Source organism: Sorex araneus, chromosome 6 (genome assembly GCF_027595985.1).
Source record: "Sorex araneus isolate mSorAra2 chromosome 6, mSorAra2.pri, whole genome shotgun sequence".
NCBI classification, from domain to species: domain Eukaryota; kingdom Metazoa; phylum Chordata; class Mammalia; order Eulipotyphla; family Soricidae; genus Sorex; species Sorex araneus.
In genome coordinates, this window is record NC_073307.1 from 73,708,246 (window position 1) to 73,724,427 (window position 16,182).

The 16,182-nt window shown below is 37.5% G+C and overlaps 2 protein-coding genes across 2 annotated transcripts in view; both read left to right on the plus strand.

Moving 5' to 3' along the window:
• The window catches only part of SHISA6 (shisa family member 6), a 449,040-nt gene that overhangs the window by 217,542 nt on the left and 215,316 nt on the right, over positions 1–16,182 (plus strand). The window lies entirely within an intron of this gene.
• Positions 6,735–7,147, plus strand: LOC101543634 (nuclear nucleic acid-binding protein C1D-like). The gene is given in 2 exon segments (XM_055141267.1): positions 6,735–6,969; positions 6,972–7,147. Coding segments are annotated over 2 exon segments (411 nt in total).

The following is a 16,182-nucleotide window of genomic DNA, read 5'->3' on the forward strand; positions in this document are numbered from 1 at the left end:
TATTGAATAACTGTGAGATGCAGTTACAAAACTTTCATGTTTGGGTTTCAAACATGAAACATGAGTCATACAATGGTCGAACACCCATCCCTCCACCAGTGCACATTCTCCACCACCAATGTCCCCGGTGTGCCCCCCTTTCCCACTCCTCACCCTACCTCTATGGCAGACAATTTCTCCCATACTTTCTCTCTACTTTGGGGCATTATGGGTTGCAATACAGATACTGAAAGTCTATTATGTTTGGTCCATCATTTGCTTTCAGCACACATATCACATCCCAAACAATTCCTCCAAACATTGTTGCATAGTGATTCCTTCTCTTTTCCAGCTGCCTTCTCCCCCAGCTCATGAGGCAGGCTTCCAACTATGGAGCAATATTCCTGGTCTTTGTGTCTACTGTCCTTGGGTCTCAGTCTCATATTATGTCATGTTCCACAAAGGAGTGCAGTCATTCTATGTCTGTTCCTTTCTTTCTGACTTATTTCACATAGCATGATACTCTCCTGGGAGAGCCTGGCAAGCTCCCTGTGGTGTATTCATATGCCAAAACCATGGTGTATTCATATAAGAATGATGGGTCTCATTCCCCTGACCCTGAAAGAGCTTCAAATGCGGCACTGTTGGGAAGGATGAGTAAAGAGAGGCTTCTAAAATCTCAGGGCTAGGACAAATGGAGACGTTACTGAGACCACTCGAGAAAATTAACAGTCAATGGGATGATGTTGATACTCTCCATGGCCGTCCACTTATGAGCGAATTTCATGACTTTATCTTTCCTAAAGGCTTCATAGTATTCCATTGTGTAGATATACCAAAGTTTTTAACCAGTCGTCTATTCTCAGGCACTGAGGTTATTTTCAGATTCTGACTATTGTGAACAGTGCTGCAATGAACATACAGTTGCAGATGTCATTGCTACTGCTTTTTTTGCACCCTTTGGATATATTCCTATAAGTGGTATTGCGGGGTCATATGGAAGCTCAATTTCTAGTTTTTGAAGGAATGCCCATATTGTTTCCCAAAAAAGGCTGGACCAATTGGCATTCCCACCAACAATGAAAGAAAGTCCCTTTATCTCCACATCTGTGCCAGCACTGGTTGTTCTTGTTCTTTTGATGTGTCCCAGCCTCTGGGGTATCTCATTGTTGTTTTGATTTGCATATTCCTGATGAATAGTGATGTGAAGCATTTTTTCACGTCTTTTGGCTATTTTTATTTCTTTTTTGAGGAAGCTTTTGTTCATTTCTTCTCCCCATTTTTGGATGGGGTTGGAGGTTTTTTTCTTGTACAATTCTACTAGTGTCTTGAATATCCTGGATATTACCCAATATCAGATGAGTATTGGGCAAATATTCTTTCCCATTCCATCCACAACCATTTCTGATTCAATTTATTAGTGTCATCTCTCTGTCTCTCTCTGCCTCTTGTCTCTCTCCCCCTCTCTCTTTCTCTCTTTCTCATTCTCTATCTCTCTTTCTCTTTTACTGTGAGTCTTACTAGTGGTTTATTGATCATGTATATATTTTTAAGGAACCAGCTTTTGGTTTTATTAATATTTTCAATTGTTTTTATTGGATTCCAGCTCATTAATTTTTTGCCTTAAGTTTTATTATTCCCTTCCTACTTCCTGGCCTAGGCTCCTTTTGTTGTTTATTTTCCAAGGTCTTAAGTTGTGAATTAAGTTAATTAACTTCTTAACTAAGGTTAATTAAGGTCTTAAGTTATTCTTGCAAGCCTTTCTTCCTTCCTGATGAATGCTTTCAGAGCTATGAATTTACCTCTTAATGCTGCTTTTGCTGTGTCCCACAGTTTTGGTAGCTCTTGTCCTCATTCTGATTTGTTTCCTGGAATCTTTGGATAATATCTAATTATCTTCCTTTTATGGATTCAACTAGGTCTAATGTAATACAATACAATGTAATGTGATGTAATACAAATCAATAGGAAGATAATATTTAATCACTTTAGTTAATAATAGCACTTACTACTAATATTTCCACATAAGAATATATGATAAAATTATAGTTTTTCAGCATCTTTTCAACTCACTCCACTAATTTGAATGTTCTCATAGGAAACCTGATAATTTCATAGGTGACAAGAAGTTAAGAACCAATAACAAAAAATTAAGATTATAGAAACAAAAATGATGGTTCCAGAGAAGAAAGGGATTAGGGATGGGTAAATTGGGTAAAGAGGTGTGTAAATTGTGTATTGTATAGCTTTGGAAGGAAAATAGTCTTTGTAGACTACAGAGAGTGATCTTTGTCTTTTAAAATCAGTTCTCTTTCAGGCCAGATTTCTGCTTTCAAGAACAAAAATGAGCTGAAATTTATGTACATATTCTGAGAAGGCAATTTGGGTAAACTCTGGGCCTCTTTCCAATGGGACTACAGCCAACATATCTAAGGAGAAAATAAATGGTGTGTCAGGGTCCTCTGAAATAGAAGATAAAAACCTCTACACCATTTCCTTCCCAGCTCACCAGAGGCTGTAGGTTCCCTGTTGTGCATAGATCTGGGAAGGCCCAAGTTTTAGTCACAGAAACAAAAAAGTCTATGATCTTGTGCTATTCATTCCCTTTCCCAAGCACCAGTTTCCTCATCTGTAAATATCAAGGTGAGAAAGGGTGACTTTGCACATTCCTTTAGTTGTAGCACTACATTCTCACCTATGACAGCAGTGGGGATGTGAAGATGTAGTCCTCCTAAAAACTAGAGTTTAAAGCCAAACTAAAATCTGAAATGTCAGTTGATGCCACTATAAGCCAGCTTCTTAATAAACCCATTGATAAATAATTAATATGACAAGAGCTGTGGTTTTCAAACTTTTGTTTTTAAACATATAATGTTAGCTTAAAAAAAATTACCAGGACCAGAGAGATAGTATAGTGGATGAGGTACTTTTCTAGCGCACAGATGACTTGGGTTTGATCCCTGGCAATTCATGTGGTCCCTCAAACACCTCCAGGAGGGATTCCTGAGTAGAGAGCTAAGAATAGGCCCTGAGCACGGTCCCAGAGGAAAAAAAAATTAAAAGTATCTTATCTAATGTCACCTTGTGATAGAGAGTCTTCAACACTTTGGTGATGGTGAAGTCCAGTAATTTAATACATCAAAACTGTAAAAATTAACACCATTGTAACCTATTAGCTTAACATGATTAAAATTTGGGATTTAATTTTTATTAATTAAAACTTGAAAATAAATAAAAATTGAGTTAAAAACATTTTTCAGAATCTATGTAATGTACAAAAGTCCTAACCAGTGCTCCCAATTGTAGTGAATTAGATAGACTTAAAATTTGCCCTTGGGTACAACTGAAAACTTTTAGAGTTTTTTATTTTGATGATAGAGTACATTTCTATTTGTCTCTTTCTAGTTTTAATGGTAGCAACAAGTTTTGAAATGTAGTTCAAAAAATGATATCTGAAAAAATATTTATTTGAATTAAAAATGATATTTTTGTTGCTTCAGGAAATTCAGAAAGTTTATTCCCCTGCCCCCATGTGATATTCTCAAGCATCTCATAGCTTTTACTCCCAGTTCTACCCTACCTACCTTGTAATTTTCATTCTTCTGAATCGGATAGAATTTTCTGCTTTTCTGGGTCAGAATGAAAGAATGGAAAGTAAACAGTAAGTACACTTTACTATTTTACTTTGTTGTGGGACCCAGCCAGTGGTATTGAGGACTTTCTTCTGGCTCTGCACTCAGGGATCACTTGAGAGATTCAGGGCTTTACCCAGAAGTTTACTATCTTAAAGACCAAAGTCCACACTTTTTGTAATCTTGAGAACTCCTTTACTGATTTTCTCTGGATTTATGATCATCCTCCATTAAAGAGACTTGGGAAAGGTGTGTCTAACACAGCTGTGCACACTCAGCACTAGGCAAAGTTCTAGGTTTCCTGGCTAGGAAGCAGAAGGAAACGCCCACACTTAAAGTCATCCAGGTTGCCCAGAGTGTTTGCAGGAGCTGTTTTAATTCCTCAGATCCTAGAGGAAAAGCACCCATACATTTGTGGGAACAAGCACTAGTCTTGTCAAACAATAAAGCAGTCTTAGTAACTGATCCTTTGAGATTAATAGAGTAGTAATTTTCAGTGGAATCTGCAATTATACCTCCCTGCCCCCAGTTTACCTCAGTGGGGAGGAAACCCAGCACATTTTTATTTGGTCAGCAAAGAGTCGGTATGAGAAACACAGGCTCCCAAGTTCCTACCCACTGAGCAAAAGAGAACCATGGGTATAGGCTCTGGGGGACTGAGCGGAGCCTGGGGTGAAAGCTTTCAGGTCACATAAAAATATCCGGGCTCTCTGTGGCTTCTGCTCTTGATTCTGGCCAGAATTCAGCTTGAGGTAGAGGCATGTGAAGATTTAAGAGGACCCAAGATAGTTCCCTTCAGAGGAAACAGGAGCTAAACAAGACTAACAGTAGAGTAGCTTCCATCTAATGTAGCTTGTTGGTATGGCATATGAGCTGAAACACTATGCCCAGGACATCATTCAATCCTTGACAAACTCCTGTGAGGTCAGTATAGTGTCTGCTTTGATAAATGCTTTTTCCCTTTGTTTTCACAATGAAACGTGAATCTTCTTATTTACAAGCTACATACTTTATTTTATAAAATGACATTTTATTTATAGCTTTCTTCATGTAAAAAAGAAAAAATAGCTGGTGATTCCATTCACCTGTCTTAATATGTCAGTAGAGCAAAAATAAAATTACATATACATATTTAGAAAAATCATAAGAGCAAAATAATAAAGTTCAAGGTAAGCATCTCTCTCCCTTCAATAGTTATCCATCCTGCATACACACACATGAAAATATACTTTGTAAATGTGATTATTTAAGAAAAATATATTGTTTGTACAAATGGTTGTACCTGAGACTCAGTTGTATTCTTTCTGAGAAAATTATTTTATTGTCCATATTAAAGGGACCATATCAAAATAGTTTTACTGTTTATATTTAAAGTGTCTTTGTCTTGGAAATTATCCCATTCAATCTCATTCTTTTCAACAATTATATTTTATTCCACCTTAAACATGAATTGAACTTTACATAATCCAATCACCACTGATACGAACTAATAAAATTAATATGCAATGTCTAGTCTACTTCGTATTTTATAGAAAAACATGAGAGTGCAAATATGTATTTTCAAATATATGATATGATAATATCTGAGAGGAAATCCTAACAGTGAAAAAATTTGATAACACAAATATGTAGAGCAAAATTCAACCAGTGAGGTAAAAGTCAAAGACTTGTTCTTTGGTAGGCACTGCTTGCTACTATGTGTTCGCACCAGCAGCAGTGAGAACTATTTCTTCTGTTATTTATTATGACTAAGTGTTAAAATTTTGCTAAACTATTGCTATTTGAATGTTTCATATTTTAATTTGCATTTCTTCACTTATGATCTTTATTTTATCACAATTCTGATGTCTATTGGCAATAAAAATGTTTACTTTTCAAGGGGGTTAATAACTATCATATTCCTTATGTATTGTGCTATTTTTATTATTATGATTGGTGTGATTGAGCTTCTTAAAAACAATTTTAATGTAGAAAAAAGTGGCAACTGTTAATACAATTCTAGGATTAAAATTGATAGATAGCAAAGTTGCAATATTTTTCATCGAACTGGAGCGATTAAAATCAATAGATCTAGAAAATAAATTTATATGAACACTGTTATATCTGATCATAGTCATAGAGTTGGTAAGTCCTTGTCTAAGAATTCATTAAGTTTTTTGTTGCCTCTGGATGTGTTGCATGTGTGGCCACTGGTGGTCCAGACACTTCTAGAGCTAGGCCAAAGATTCTAGGCCCAGACCTAGAGTCCTATGGTGGCAGACCTAGGAGCGGGGGCGGGGCTGGTGAAGCTTCCAGAAGTATGAGGGATTATGGGAGAAACTACCTACATGACTCCGAAAAACCCACGAGATTTCTCAGCCCGGGAATCTGGTACTGGTTAATGTTTGGAGATAGGTGTCTCTGAGGAGAATATTTGTGAGACGGTGGAATGGAGCCCTTGGCATCGTTTCAGTGGTTGGGATGGTGCTGCTGCCAGAGCTTGGTTTGAGGGTCTTTGACCCGCCTGCCTCCCAGGGACGCTTGGGGTTTTCAGCTGCAGAGGCTGGCAGTTTCATAAAGGTTAGCTGCTTGGCATGCATCTCCTGGGAGATTTATTTGGAATCTGGTGGAGCAGGGCTAGTGAGTCCATATGGCAGCAGACAGGGGCTGATTGAGCTTTGTGTAAACAAAAGGAAAAGAAGGAACTTTCCTCTGTATAGTCAAAGTCATTTACCACACATCCACAGCAAGCAGTATGCTCAGTGGGGACAAACTAAAAACCTTCCCTCTAAGAGCAGGCACAAGGCAAGGCAGGGTTGCCCCCTCATACCACTTATATAAATATAGTACTGCCGCAGAATTTAGCCAAAGAAAATATATCAAGGACATCCAGATAGAAAGGAAGAAATCAAGCTTTCACTATTTTCAGATGACATGATACTATATTTTTAAAAAAATCCTAAAAACTAGCAAAGAAAGGTTCTAGAAATAATAGTTTTATATAGTAAAGTGACAGGCTACAATTAATATACAAAGGTGCATGACTTACCTATATATAAATAATGTAAGAGAAGAAACAGATATTTTAAAAAAATAATTATTTGGCAACAGCTTTCTGGGATCCAGCAATAGAAGTTAATCATAATGGCAGGTGGAGAAATTCATGAAGACTACCCAGTAGAAGTTCATGAGAATTTATCAACATTTGATGATTCCATTGGTGCTGTGAATGATATGCTAAAGACAATGATGTCTGTTTCTAGAAATGAGTTGCTGAAGAAGTTGGACCCACTTGAACAAGCAAAAGTGGATTTAGTTTCTGCTTACACATTAAATTCAGTGTTTTGCGTTTATTTGGCTACTCTGGGAGTTAATCCTAAGTAAAGTAGGAATTGGAAAGAATCAGAGTATACATGGACAGAATCCAGGAGACAGCAGACAAGAAGGCTGGCAAGCTGGGTAAAGGTGCGGCTTCAAGATTTGTGAAAAATGCACTCTGGGAACCAAAACCCAAAAATGCATCAAAAGTTTCCAATAAAAGAAAAAGTAAAAATTAATCTGGGGCTAGAGCAATAGTACAGCAGATAAGGCATAACATGCATCCGACCCGGGTTAAATCTTTGAGATCCCTTATGGTCCCCCAAGTACTGCCAGGAGTACTTTCTAAGTGCAGAGCCAGGAGTAACCCCTGAGCATTGATGAGTGTGACCCAAAGAGCTAAAAAAAAAATTAATCTGTTGGCTTTTATGTTACTGGGTGGAATGAGACCTAGCACTGTTACTGGTTTTGGCATATGAATACACCATGGGGAGTTTGCAAGGCTGTCCCATGTGGGCAGGAAACTCTCAGTAGCTTGCCAGATTCTCCCAGAGGGAGAAGTAGGTTATAAGATGTCGCTTCCGGGATTTTGGTTTTAAGTCTCTGGGTGTGGGCCATTGGTGGGATTACAAGGTGCCAGGGGCAGTCCCTGGGTGTGACTGCCTAGCTACTGAAAAATGGAAAATCCGAGCAAAAGAGGCCCAGTCCCGATCCGAGCAGGTTTAAAGGCCTCAGCACTGGGTCCCACACACCTGGGTTCCTCTGCTGGTACCTTCATGCGTGAGGCTCATCCAACTGAGTGAAGAGAGACTTCTAAACTCTCAGACCTAGGACGAGTGGAGACGTTACTAAGACTGCTTGAGAAATTCCACAATCAACGAGATGATGATGATGGTGGTGATGATGGTTTTTATGTACATATCTTCAAAAACTTCACCTGTTTATTGTTGTTGCCCACAAATTATATGATTATGTGGTAAAGTTTTAAATATTTTCTTTATTAAATTATATATAAAATGTGCATTTTAAATTTGTAACATTGATTACCTCTTTACCCGAGAAAGATTAAGCTATGTTTATTGAATTTCAGAATACTGTGGGGTTTCTAACATTGTGGTACATTTTATATTTATACTTTACTGTCTCTCCTAACAAGACTTATTTCCCTATATAAGGTCAATTTTTCAAGAAACATTTTATAAGAAACTATGAAAATTAAGTTTTATGTCTCTGTAAACATTTTCCTGTTGTATGTAAATTAATAATAGTTTTCATCATCTTGATATGAAGACTGAAGTTAAAAGTAACTATTTTCACTGTAATGAATGAACTACTTAGATGTCTGTATTTTTTGGTTATTTTTACTTTATCATGTTTTTGAGAACTTCCTGCTTCTTTGATACTTATGTAAAATTAAGACTCTCATGACTCTCTTGACAGTTTGTGTCTATACACCTTTTAAAGCAAAATATATAATTAACCTTAGATGGAAATGAGGGTATATATTGATGACTGAATTTGGTCATAACAACAGTGTTCTCTCTCAATAAAGGTGGGACATGTTGTGTAGTTGGGGGAAAAATACCTTTAACAACTGTGCATCAGAAATTAAGTACCTCTGAATCAGCTTACTTAAAGAGGTGAAAGACCTATACAAAGAAAAGTACAAAATCCTACTTCAAGAAAAAGAAGAGGACACAAGGAAATGAAGACACGTGCCCTGCTTATGGGATTATAAGGATTAATATCACTAACATGAAATGACAAAACTCCCCAAAGCATTATAAAGATTTAATGCAGTCCACATAAGGATACCCATGTCATTTTTCCAAGAAATAGATGAAACACTCCTCAAATTCATTGGAACAATAACCCCCGCTCCCTCAGAATGCTGAAACAATCCTTAGGCAAAAGAAGATGGGAGGCATCACTTTCCCCAACTTCAAACTGTACTACAAAACAGCAAAAATTAAAGCATCATTGATATTTTAATAAAAACAAACCATCAGATCAATGAAATAGAGTTGAATATTGAGATAGACCTTCAAATATATGATCAGTGTTAAATAAAGGAAAAGGAAATATAAAGTTCAGCAAGGAAAGTCTTGTAAAACCTTAACAGCTACATGCAAAAGATATAAATATAACTCTTTCTAATACCATGTATAAAAGTCAAATCAAAATGTATTAATGTCCTTGATATCAAACCTGAAACTATAAGGTACGTAATAGAAAACATAGGCAGAAGTTTCCCTGGTATTGAAGATAAAGGAATCTTCAAGGATGAAATACCACCAACTAAGCACATGAAAGCAAAGATAAACCAGTGAGACTACATTAAATAAAGAAGCTTCCACATCTCAAAGGAAATCATTTTCAGAGTAGAAAGAAAAGATAGCCCATGGAATGGGAAAAATATTTACCCAACATTCATTTGAGAAGGGGTTAATACCCAAGATATATAAGGTAGTTGAAGGACTGGTATAAATTTACAAGATTGAAACATCAAACCCAATCAAAATAGGGATAATAGTTGAACAGAAAATTCCTCAATGAAATGCAAGTGGCCAAAAGCTATATGATAATATGCTCTATATCATGAATCATGAGAGATGTAAGTGAAAACAACAATGAGATATTATCAAAAAAGAGCAAAAACAACCAATGTTGGCACAGATGCAGCGAGGAAATGCTCATTCATTGTTAGAATGCAGAATGAGCCAGCCTTTTGGGAAAATAATATGGATATTCCTCAAAAAACTAGCAAGTCAGGTTTCAAATGGTCCAACACTGCTATTCCTGGGTGTATACCACAAGAGCCCATAAAACACACTGCAGAAAAGTTATCTGCAGTCCTGTATTCATTGCAGCACTATTCACAATGGCTAGAATCTAGAAACAGCCCGATGCCCGAGAACAGATGAGTGGATGAAGAAACTATGGTTAATCTTTGCAATGAAATACTGAGCAGCTGCTGGGGGAAATGAAATCATGAAATTTGCTTATACATGGATGGACATTTACAGTATCATATTGAGTGAAATCAGATTGAGTGAAATAAGATGAAAAGGGACAAACATAGGATAATCTTACTCATTTGTGGGATATTTTAAAAAGTACAAGAGAAAGAAGAAAATGCCTGCCATAGAGACAGGCTGGGTAGGGGGCCCGGGGGGAGGCTATGGGAAGGAAACTGGGGAGACATGCTGGGAAATGTGCACTGGTGGAGGGATGGGTGTTGGAACACTTTAACTGAAACCTAATCGTGAACAGCTTTGTAAGGATCTATTTCACAGTGATTCAATAATTAAATCCTTTTAAAAAGTATAAATAATACCCAAAGGTAATAGAAACATGGCAAGAAGGACTGGCCAATGGTAGAAGGCTTGCCACAGAGGGTAGGGTATGGGAACGGGGAGTGTAGGTAGGACATTGAAGTGACCGCCGTGACAATGATTGTGTTGATCACTCTGGACAAGAACTGAATGCTGAGGAAGGTATAAAGCATTATGCATAATATCCTTTCAGCAACGGTATTGAAAACCTCAGTGCCCAGAAGGAAAAAAAGAAGGGAGAGAGAGAGAGACAGAGAGACAGAGACAGAGACAAAGGCAGAGACAGAGAGAAAGACAGAGACAAAGAGAGAGACAGAGACAGAGAGAGACAGAGACAGAGACAGAGAAGAAAAATGTCAGCCATAGAGGCAGACTAGATGGGACAGAGATGGCAGGAAACTGGGAATATTGGTGGCTGGAAATGCACACTGATGAAGGAATGGATGTTTGAACATGTATGACTGAAACTCAATCATAAACAACTTTGTAACTGTTTTTATCAAAGTGACCCAATTAAACATTTTTAATAAGAAAAAGCCTTTCTTAACAGATTAAAAGTTTCCCCAAAAGTTTAACAAGCTTTGGTTTCTATCTATGACATATTTCTCCATAGAGAAGTTTCGCAGTCCTGCAGCTTTCCAGAAACGGACTCTTTGTCTGTTCTAAGTGCATGACACACATTTCAAAAAGGTTGTAAAGATGAAGAGTTATATTCCTTCTATCATAAAAACTACTTTTCATCTTCTTTCATCACAATGATGTATTTTATTGTCTTATTTACATACACCATGATTTTAGGGCAGTCTTATATCACTGAAATTTGTCAGTAAAGGCAATTAAGTGTTTTAAAATGTTTTATCTAACTTCAAAGTATTTTTTCTTATTGAATTTTTGAATGTTTCTTCTTCCTGAAGAGTACAAAATAAAAACATTCATGATTTTATAAATTTTCATGATTTTCATGATTTTAGAAATTTTAGTCTTACTACTTGGCAGATTTTATCAAGAAGAAGATAAAATGTAGCTTTTTCTACATCTCAGTGAACACTAATGGGCATTTTAATCTCAGAATTCATAAAAATTGTAGACCCTTTGTTTCTTCTCATTTTTAATTTGTTTAGGGGACTTGTGGGTCACACCAGGTTGTTCTCAGAGTTCATGCCTGTCTGTGTTCAGAAATCACTCCTAGCAGGGCTCACAGGACTGTATGGGGTGCCTTGGGCTGACCACATGCAAGGAAAGGACTACCCACTGTGCTTTCTCTCAGCCATTTTTTTAATTTTTGAAGATAATTTGGCAATAAATCACTGTCACTGTCACCACTGTCATCCCATTGATCGTTGATTTGCTTAAGCAGGTGCCAGTAACGTCTCCATTCGTCCTAGCCCTGAGATTTTAGCAACCTCTCTTTACTCATCCTTCCCAGTAGTGCCGCACTGGAGGCTCTTTTAGGGTAAGGGGAATGAGACCCATCACTGTATTTGGCATATTGAATACACCACAAAGAGCTTGCCAGGCTCTGCCGTGCAGGCAGGATGCTCTCGGTACCTTGCCAGGTTCTCTGAGAGGGAGAACTAGGCTATAAGAGGTTGCACAACCAGGATTGTGCCCATGCTTTCGGGAGCTTTGTTTTATAGTCTCTGTATCTTGATCTTGGCCATTGATGGGATTACAGGGGCTGAGGGGGAATTACACAGGGGACGGGGTGGGGGGGGGGCCGGCGGGCACTTTATGGGTATGGTTGCTAAGCTACTGGAAATGGGAGGTCTCAGCCCTGGGTCCCGCACACCTGGGTTCCTCTGTAAGTTCCTTCATGCATGAGGCTTGTCTAAACGTGTGGATAGGGGACTTGAGCATGGCAATAAATAGAATCCTTGGCAATAAATAGAATCCTTAATCAAAATATATTTTATTATCTGTCTAAGAAGATAATTTAGCTGTCAAATATTTCAGCAACTACCCAGCATAGAGAGCAAAACTCAGAATCATCTCATATGCCCTTCCTCATCCCTATATAACATTCTTATCCCTACCTTCAGAAATATCTGATATCCTGAAGTATTTAAAATTTCCCCAAATTTATTTGCATTGATTGTCTATGCAGATACCACTAAATATGCATATGTCTTTAACATTTTAGGGTTAATATTAAGTGATATTGTTTTGCATGTTTTAAACTCTGTGTGGTATTTTATTTTTCTTCAATTTGCTTGGTGAACTCAACATTTTAACTGAGAATCATCCATGTAACTACTGCAAGCTCTGATTTACTTTACTTGCATTTCTATTGGTTTATCATGATCAGCTTTCTCCCACTTAAGGAATATTACCACCCCCTACCCACAATTTGTCTTCAGGACAAACAGTATTGCTATGTATATGTTTGTGCATACCTCCTCATACAAAATAAGGAATAAGGAATTATGCCCGGCATATATCTAAAAGTGGAATCTCCAGTTCTCTGATACTTGTTTTTAACTTTGTAGCCATTGCTCAAGTTCTTTTCAAATCAGTTGGACTTCTTTACGCTTCTACCAGAAGGGTACAATAGTTTTTGTTCTGATATCTATTTGGCAGTCTCTGACATTTTTTTCTCTTCCACTCTCCTAGGTATAAAATAATGTTTAATTATGGCTTTACTTTGCATTTTTCTGATTACTTATGAATGGAACACTGATCGGCTTTTTGGATTTTCTCTTCTGTGATTTTTCTATTCATTTCTTGTGTCTATTTTTACTGGGTTCTTTGGTCTTCCAGGGTAATATACATTTTGTTGTACTCTGCATGTTAATCAGTTTCTTGTCTTTCATTTTGTTTTATGATCAATTCTGACGTATCACCATTTAAATCTTAAAACTGTATTCTCTTTAATCTTGATCTTTTGATTCTTTTCTTAAAAATTATTTTCTACTTGCATTATTAATATATTCTCCCATGTTCTTTTCTAATAGATTCAATATTTAGATCTTTAGTCTCCTTAATTAAATTCTGTGTGTAAATTTTTAATGTGTATTCATGTTTTCCAATTGTTCTACCTCTACTGGAAAATCTAGCTTTTACTTCTTCTGAATAAAACTTTTTTCTAAGTTTCCTGAACGTATCTCAACAGCAAAGCTCATGTGAGGCCTTTCACTTGCTCTCTGGCACTGAGGCAACAAAGAAAGCTTTTTTTCTCTATTTCTTCCTTTGTTTCACATTCTTAATAAAAATTATTAGTAAACACTTAGTAGCACTTTCTTTAAATGTATTATACATATAAAACCAGTTAATCTCAACAACCTATAAGATAGGTATAGGTTTGCTTCCCTTTTGCTTTCTTTTTTTAAATTTTTTAAAATTTTATTGAATCACCATGAGATAGTTACAAGCCTTCATGTTCGGGTTACAATCTCACAATGATCAAACACCCATCCCTCCACCAATGAATATTCCCCACCACCAATATCCAGGGTATACCCTCCCTTTCCCACCCTCCCCCTGCCTCTAAAGCAGATAGTATTCCCCATACTCTCTCTCTACTTTTGGGTATTATAGCTTGCAACACAGACACTGAGAAGTCATCATGTTTGGTTCATTATCTAATTTCGGCATGCATCTCCCATCCCAACTGGTTCCTCCAGCCATCATTTTCTTAGTGATCCCTTCTCTATTCCATCTGCCTTCTCCCCTCTGCTTATGAAGCAGTCTTGTAGCTATGGGGCAATCCCCCTGGCCCTTGTATCTACCATCCTTGGGTGTCAGCCTCATGTGATGCTATCCTACACTCCACAAATGAGTGCAGTCCCTCTATGTCTGTCCCTCTCTTTCTGACTCATTTCATTTAGCATGATACTGTTCATGTTTATCCATTTAATAGCAATTTTCATGACTTAATCTCTCCTAACAGCTGCATAGTACTCCATTGTCTAGATGTACCAAAGTTTCTTTAACCAGTCTTCTATTTTAAGGCACTCGGGTTGTTTCCAGATTTGGGCTATTATGAACAGTGCTGCAATGAACATATAGGTACAGATGTCATTTCTACTGTGCTATTTTGCATCCTCGGGATATATTCCCAGAAGTGGTATTGCAGGGTCATATGGAAGCTCACTTTCTGTCACAGACCCCCAAATATATGGCCACTTAATCTTTGACAAAGAAGCAAGAAATGCAAAGTGGAATAAGGAAAGTCTCTTCAACAAAGTGGTGCTGGGAAAATTGGATAGCTATCTGCAAAAAAATGAACTCTGACCTCTGTCTAATGCTAGGCACAAAAGTCAGAACAAAGTGGATTAAAGACCTCAATATCAGACATGAATCTATAAGGTTCATAGAAGAAAATGTAGGCAGAACCCTTTTACTTTCAAGATAACAGGAATATAGCAGTTTGAATCTAATTAGCCAATTTGAAAGTCTGTTTTTCTGAGAGTGAGCTTGTACTGCATCTATGGGAAAAAGCTTTCAAAATTCTTTAAACTTTGCTTCACTAAAGTCTTAATTTTGGGGGCTGGAACGATAGCACCGCGGCTAGGGTGTTTGCCTTGCCTGCTGCCGAACAGGGTTCGATTTCCAGCATCCCATATGGTCCCCTAAGCACCGCCAGGAGTGATTCCTGAGTGCAGAGCCAGGCGTAACCCTGAACATCGCCGGGTGTGACCCAAAAAGCTAAATAAATAAATAAATAAATAAATAAATAAAGTCTTAATGTTTTATTACAATGGTTTGAAGTATTTTCCTTTGTTTTTGTAAATGACATTTCACCAGAGTTTATATGAATATTGATTTCTGAAATATATAGTCTGTTACTTGAATATTACTTTTGAGCTAAAGGTTAAGGCCTTTCATTTTTATAGAAAAAAGTTCAATTAACTTTTTTTTCCTCCCTTCTATCTCTCCTCAGGCAATATTATCTTAAATAATGTCACTGTCACTGCCACTGTCATCCCGTTGTTTGTCAATTTTCTTGAGTGGGCACCAGTAGCATCTCTATTTCTCCCAGCCCTGAGATTTTAGCAGCCTCTCCTTATTCATCTTTCCCAATGAGTGGAGGCTCTTTCAGGCTCAGGGGAATGAGACCTATTGTTACTCTTTTTGGCACATAGAATACACCATGGGTAACTTACCAGGCTCTGCCTCTGTAGGTGGGATACTCTTGGTAGCTTGCTGGGTTCTCCGAGAGATATTAATATATATATGTATATTATGTATATTATATATGTATATGTACATATATGTGTATTTTATATATGTACATATACACATATATGTCTATATATAACAAATCATAGAGAGTAATGTTTATATATATGTTTACATTACTCTCTATGATTTGTTGCAGGAGGGATACTCTCAGTAGCTTGCTGGGTTCTCCGAGAGATATTTATGTATATATGTATATGTACACATGCATATGTATATGTGCATATATATATACATATGTATATATATAACAAATCATAGAGAGAATGTTTTATATATATGTTTACATTACTCTCTATGATTTGTTGCAGGTGGGATACTCTCGGTAGCTTGCTGGGCTCTCCTATATATATATATATATTTATATATATCTTAGTGTCGAGCCTCCCACCTTATGCTGTGGGCAATACAGTCCTGTACCTGTTTCTGTACCTGTACCTGTCCTGTACCTGTGTCCAGGCCTCTCCCAAACCGTATCTCAGGGATTCCTTTGTCCTGTCCTGGCTTTCCTTAGTCTCTGGCCACAGCCACAGTAAATGTAGGTGAGATTCCTGTGCTCAGGCTCTGTCCCTGCCAGGGCATTGGAGCCCTGTTTGGATCTGAGCTTTCCTGCATGTGTGAGCCCTGCCTATTATCTGAAGCCTGTCTGTCCTCAGCCATGCTACATGTCTGGGCATGGGAGCCACACCTGATCCCAGTCTGTCTGGTAATACGCAAAGGTGTGTGTGTTTGTGTGTGTGTGTGTGTGTGTTTGAGTGAGA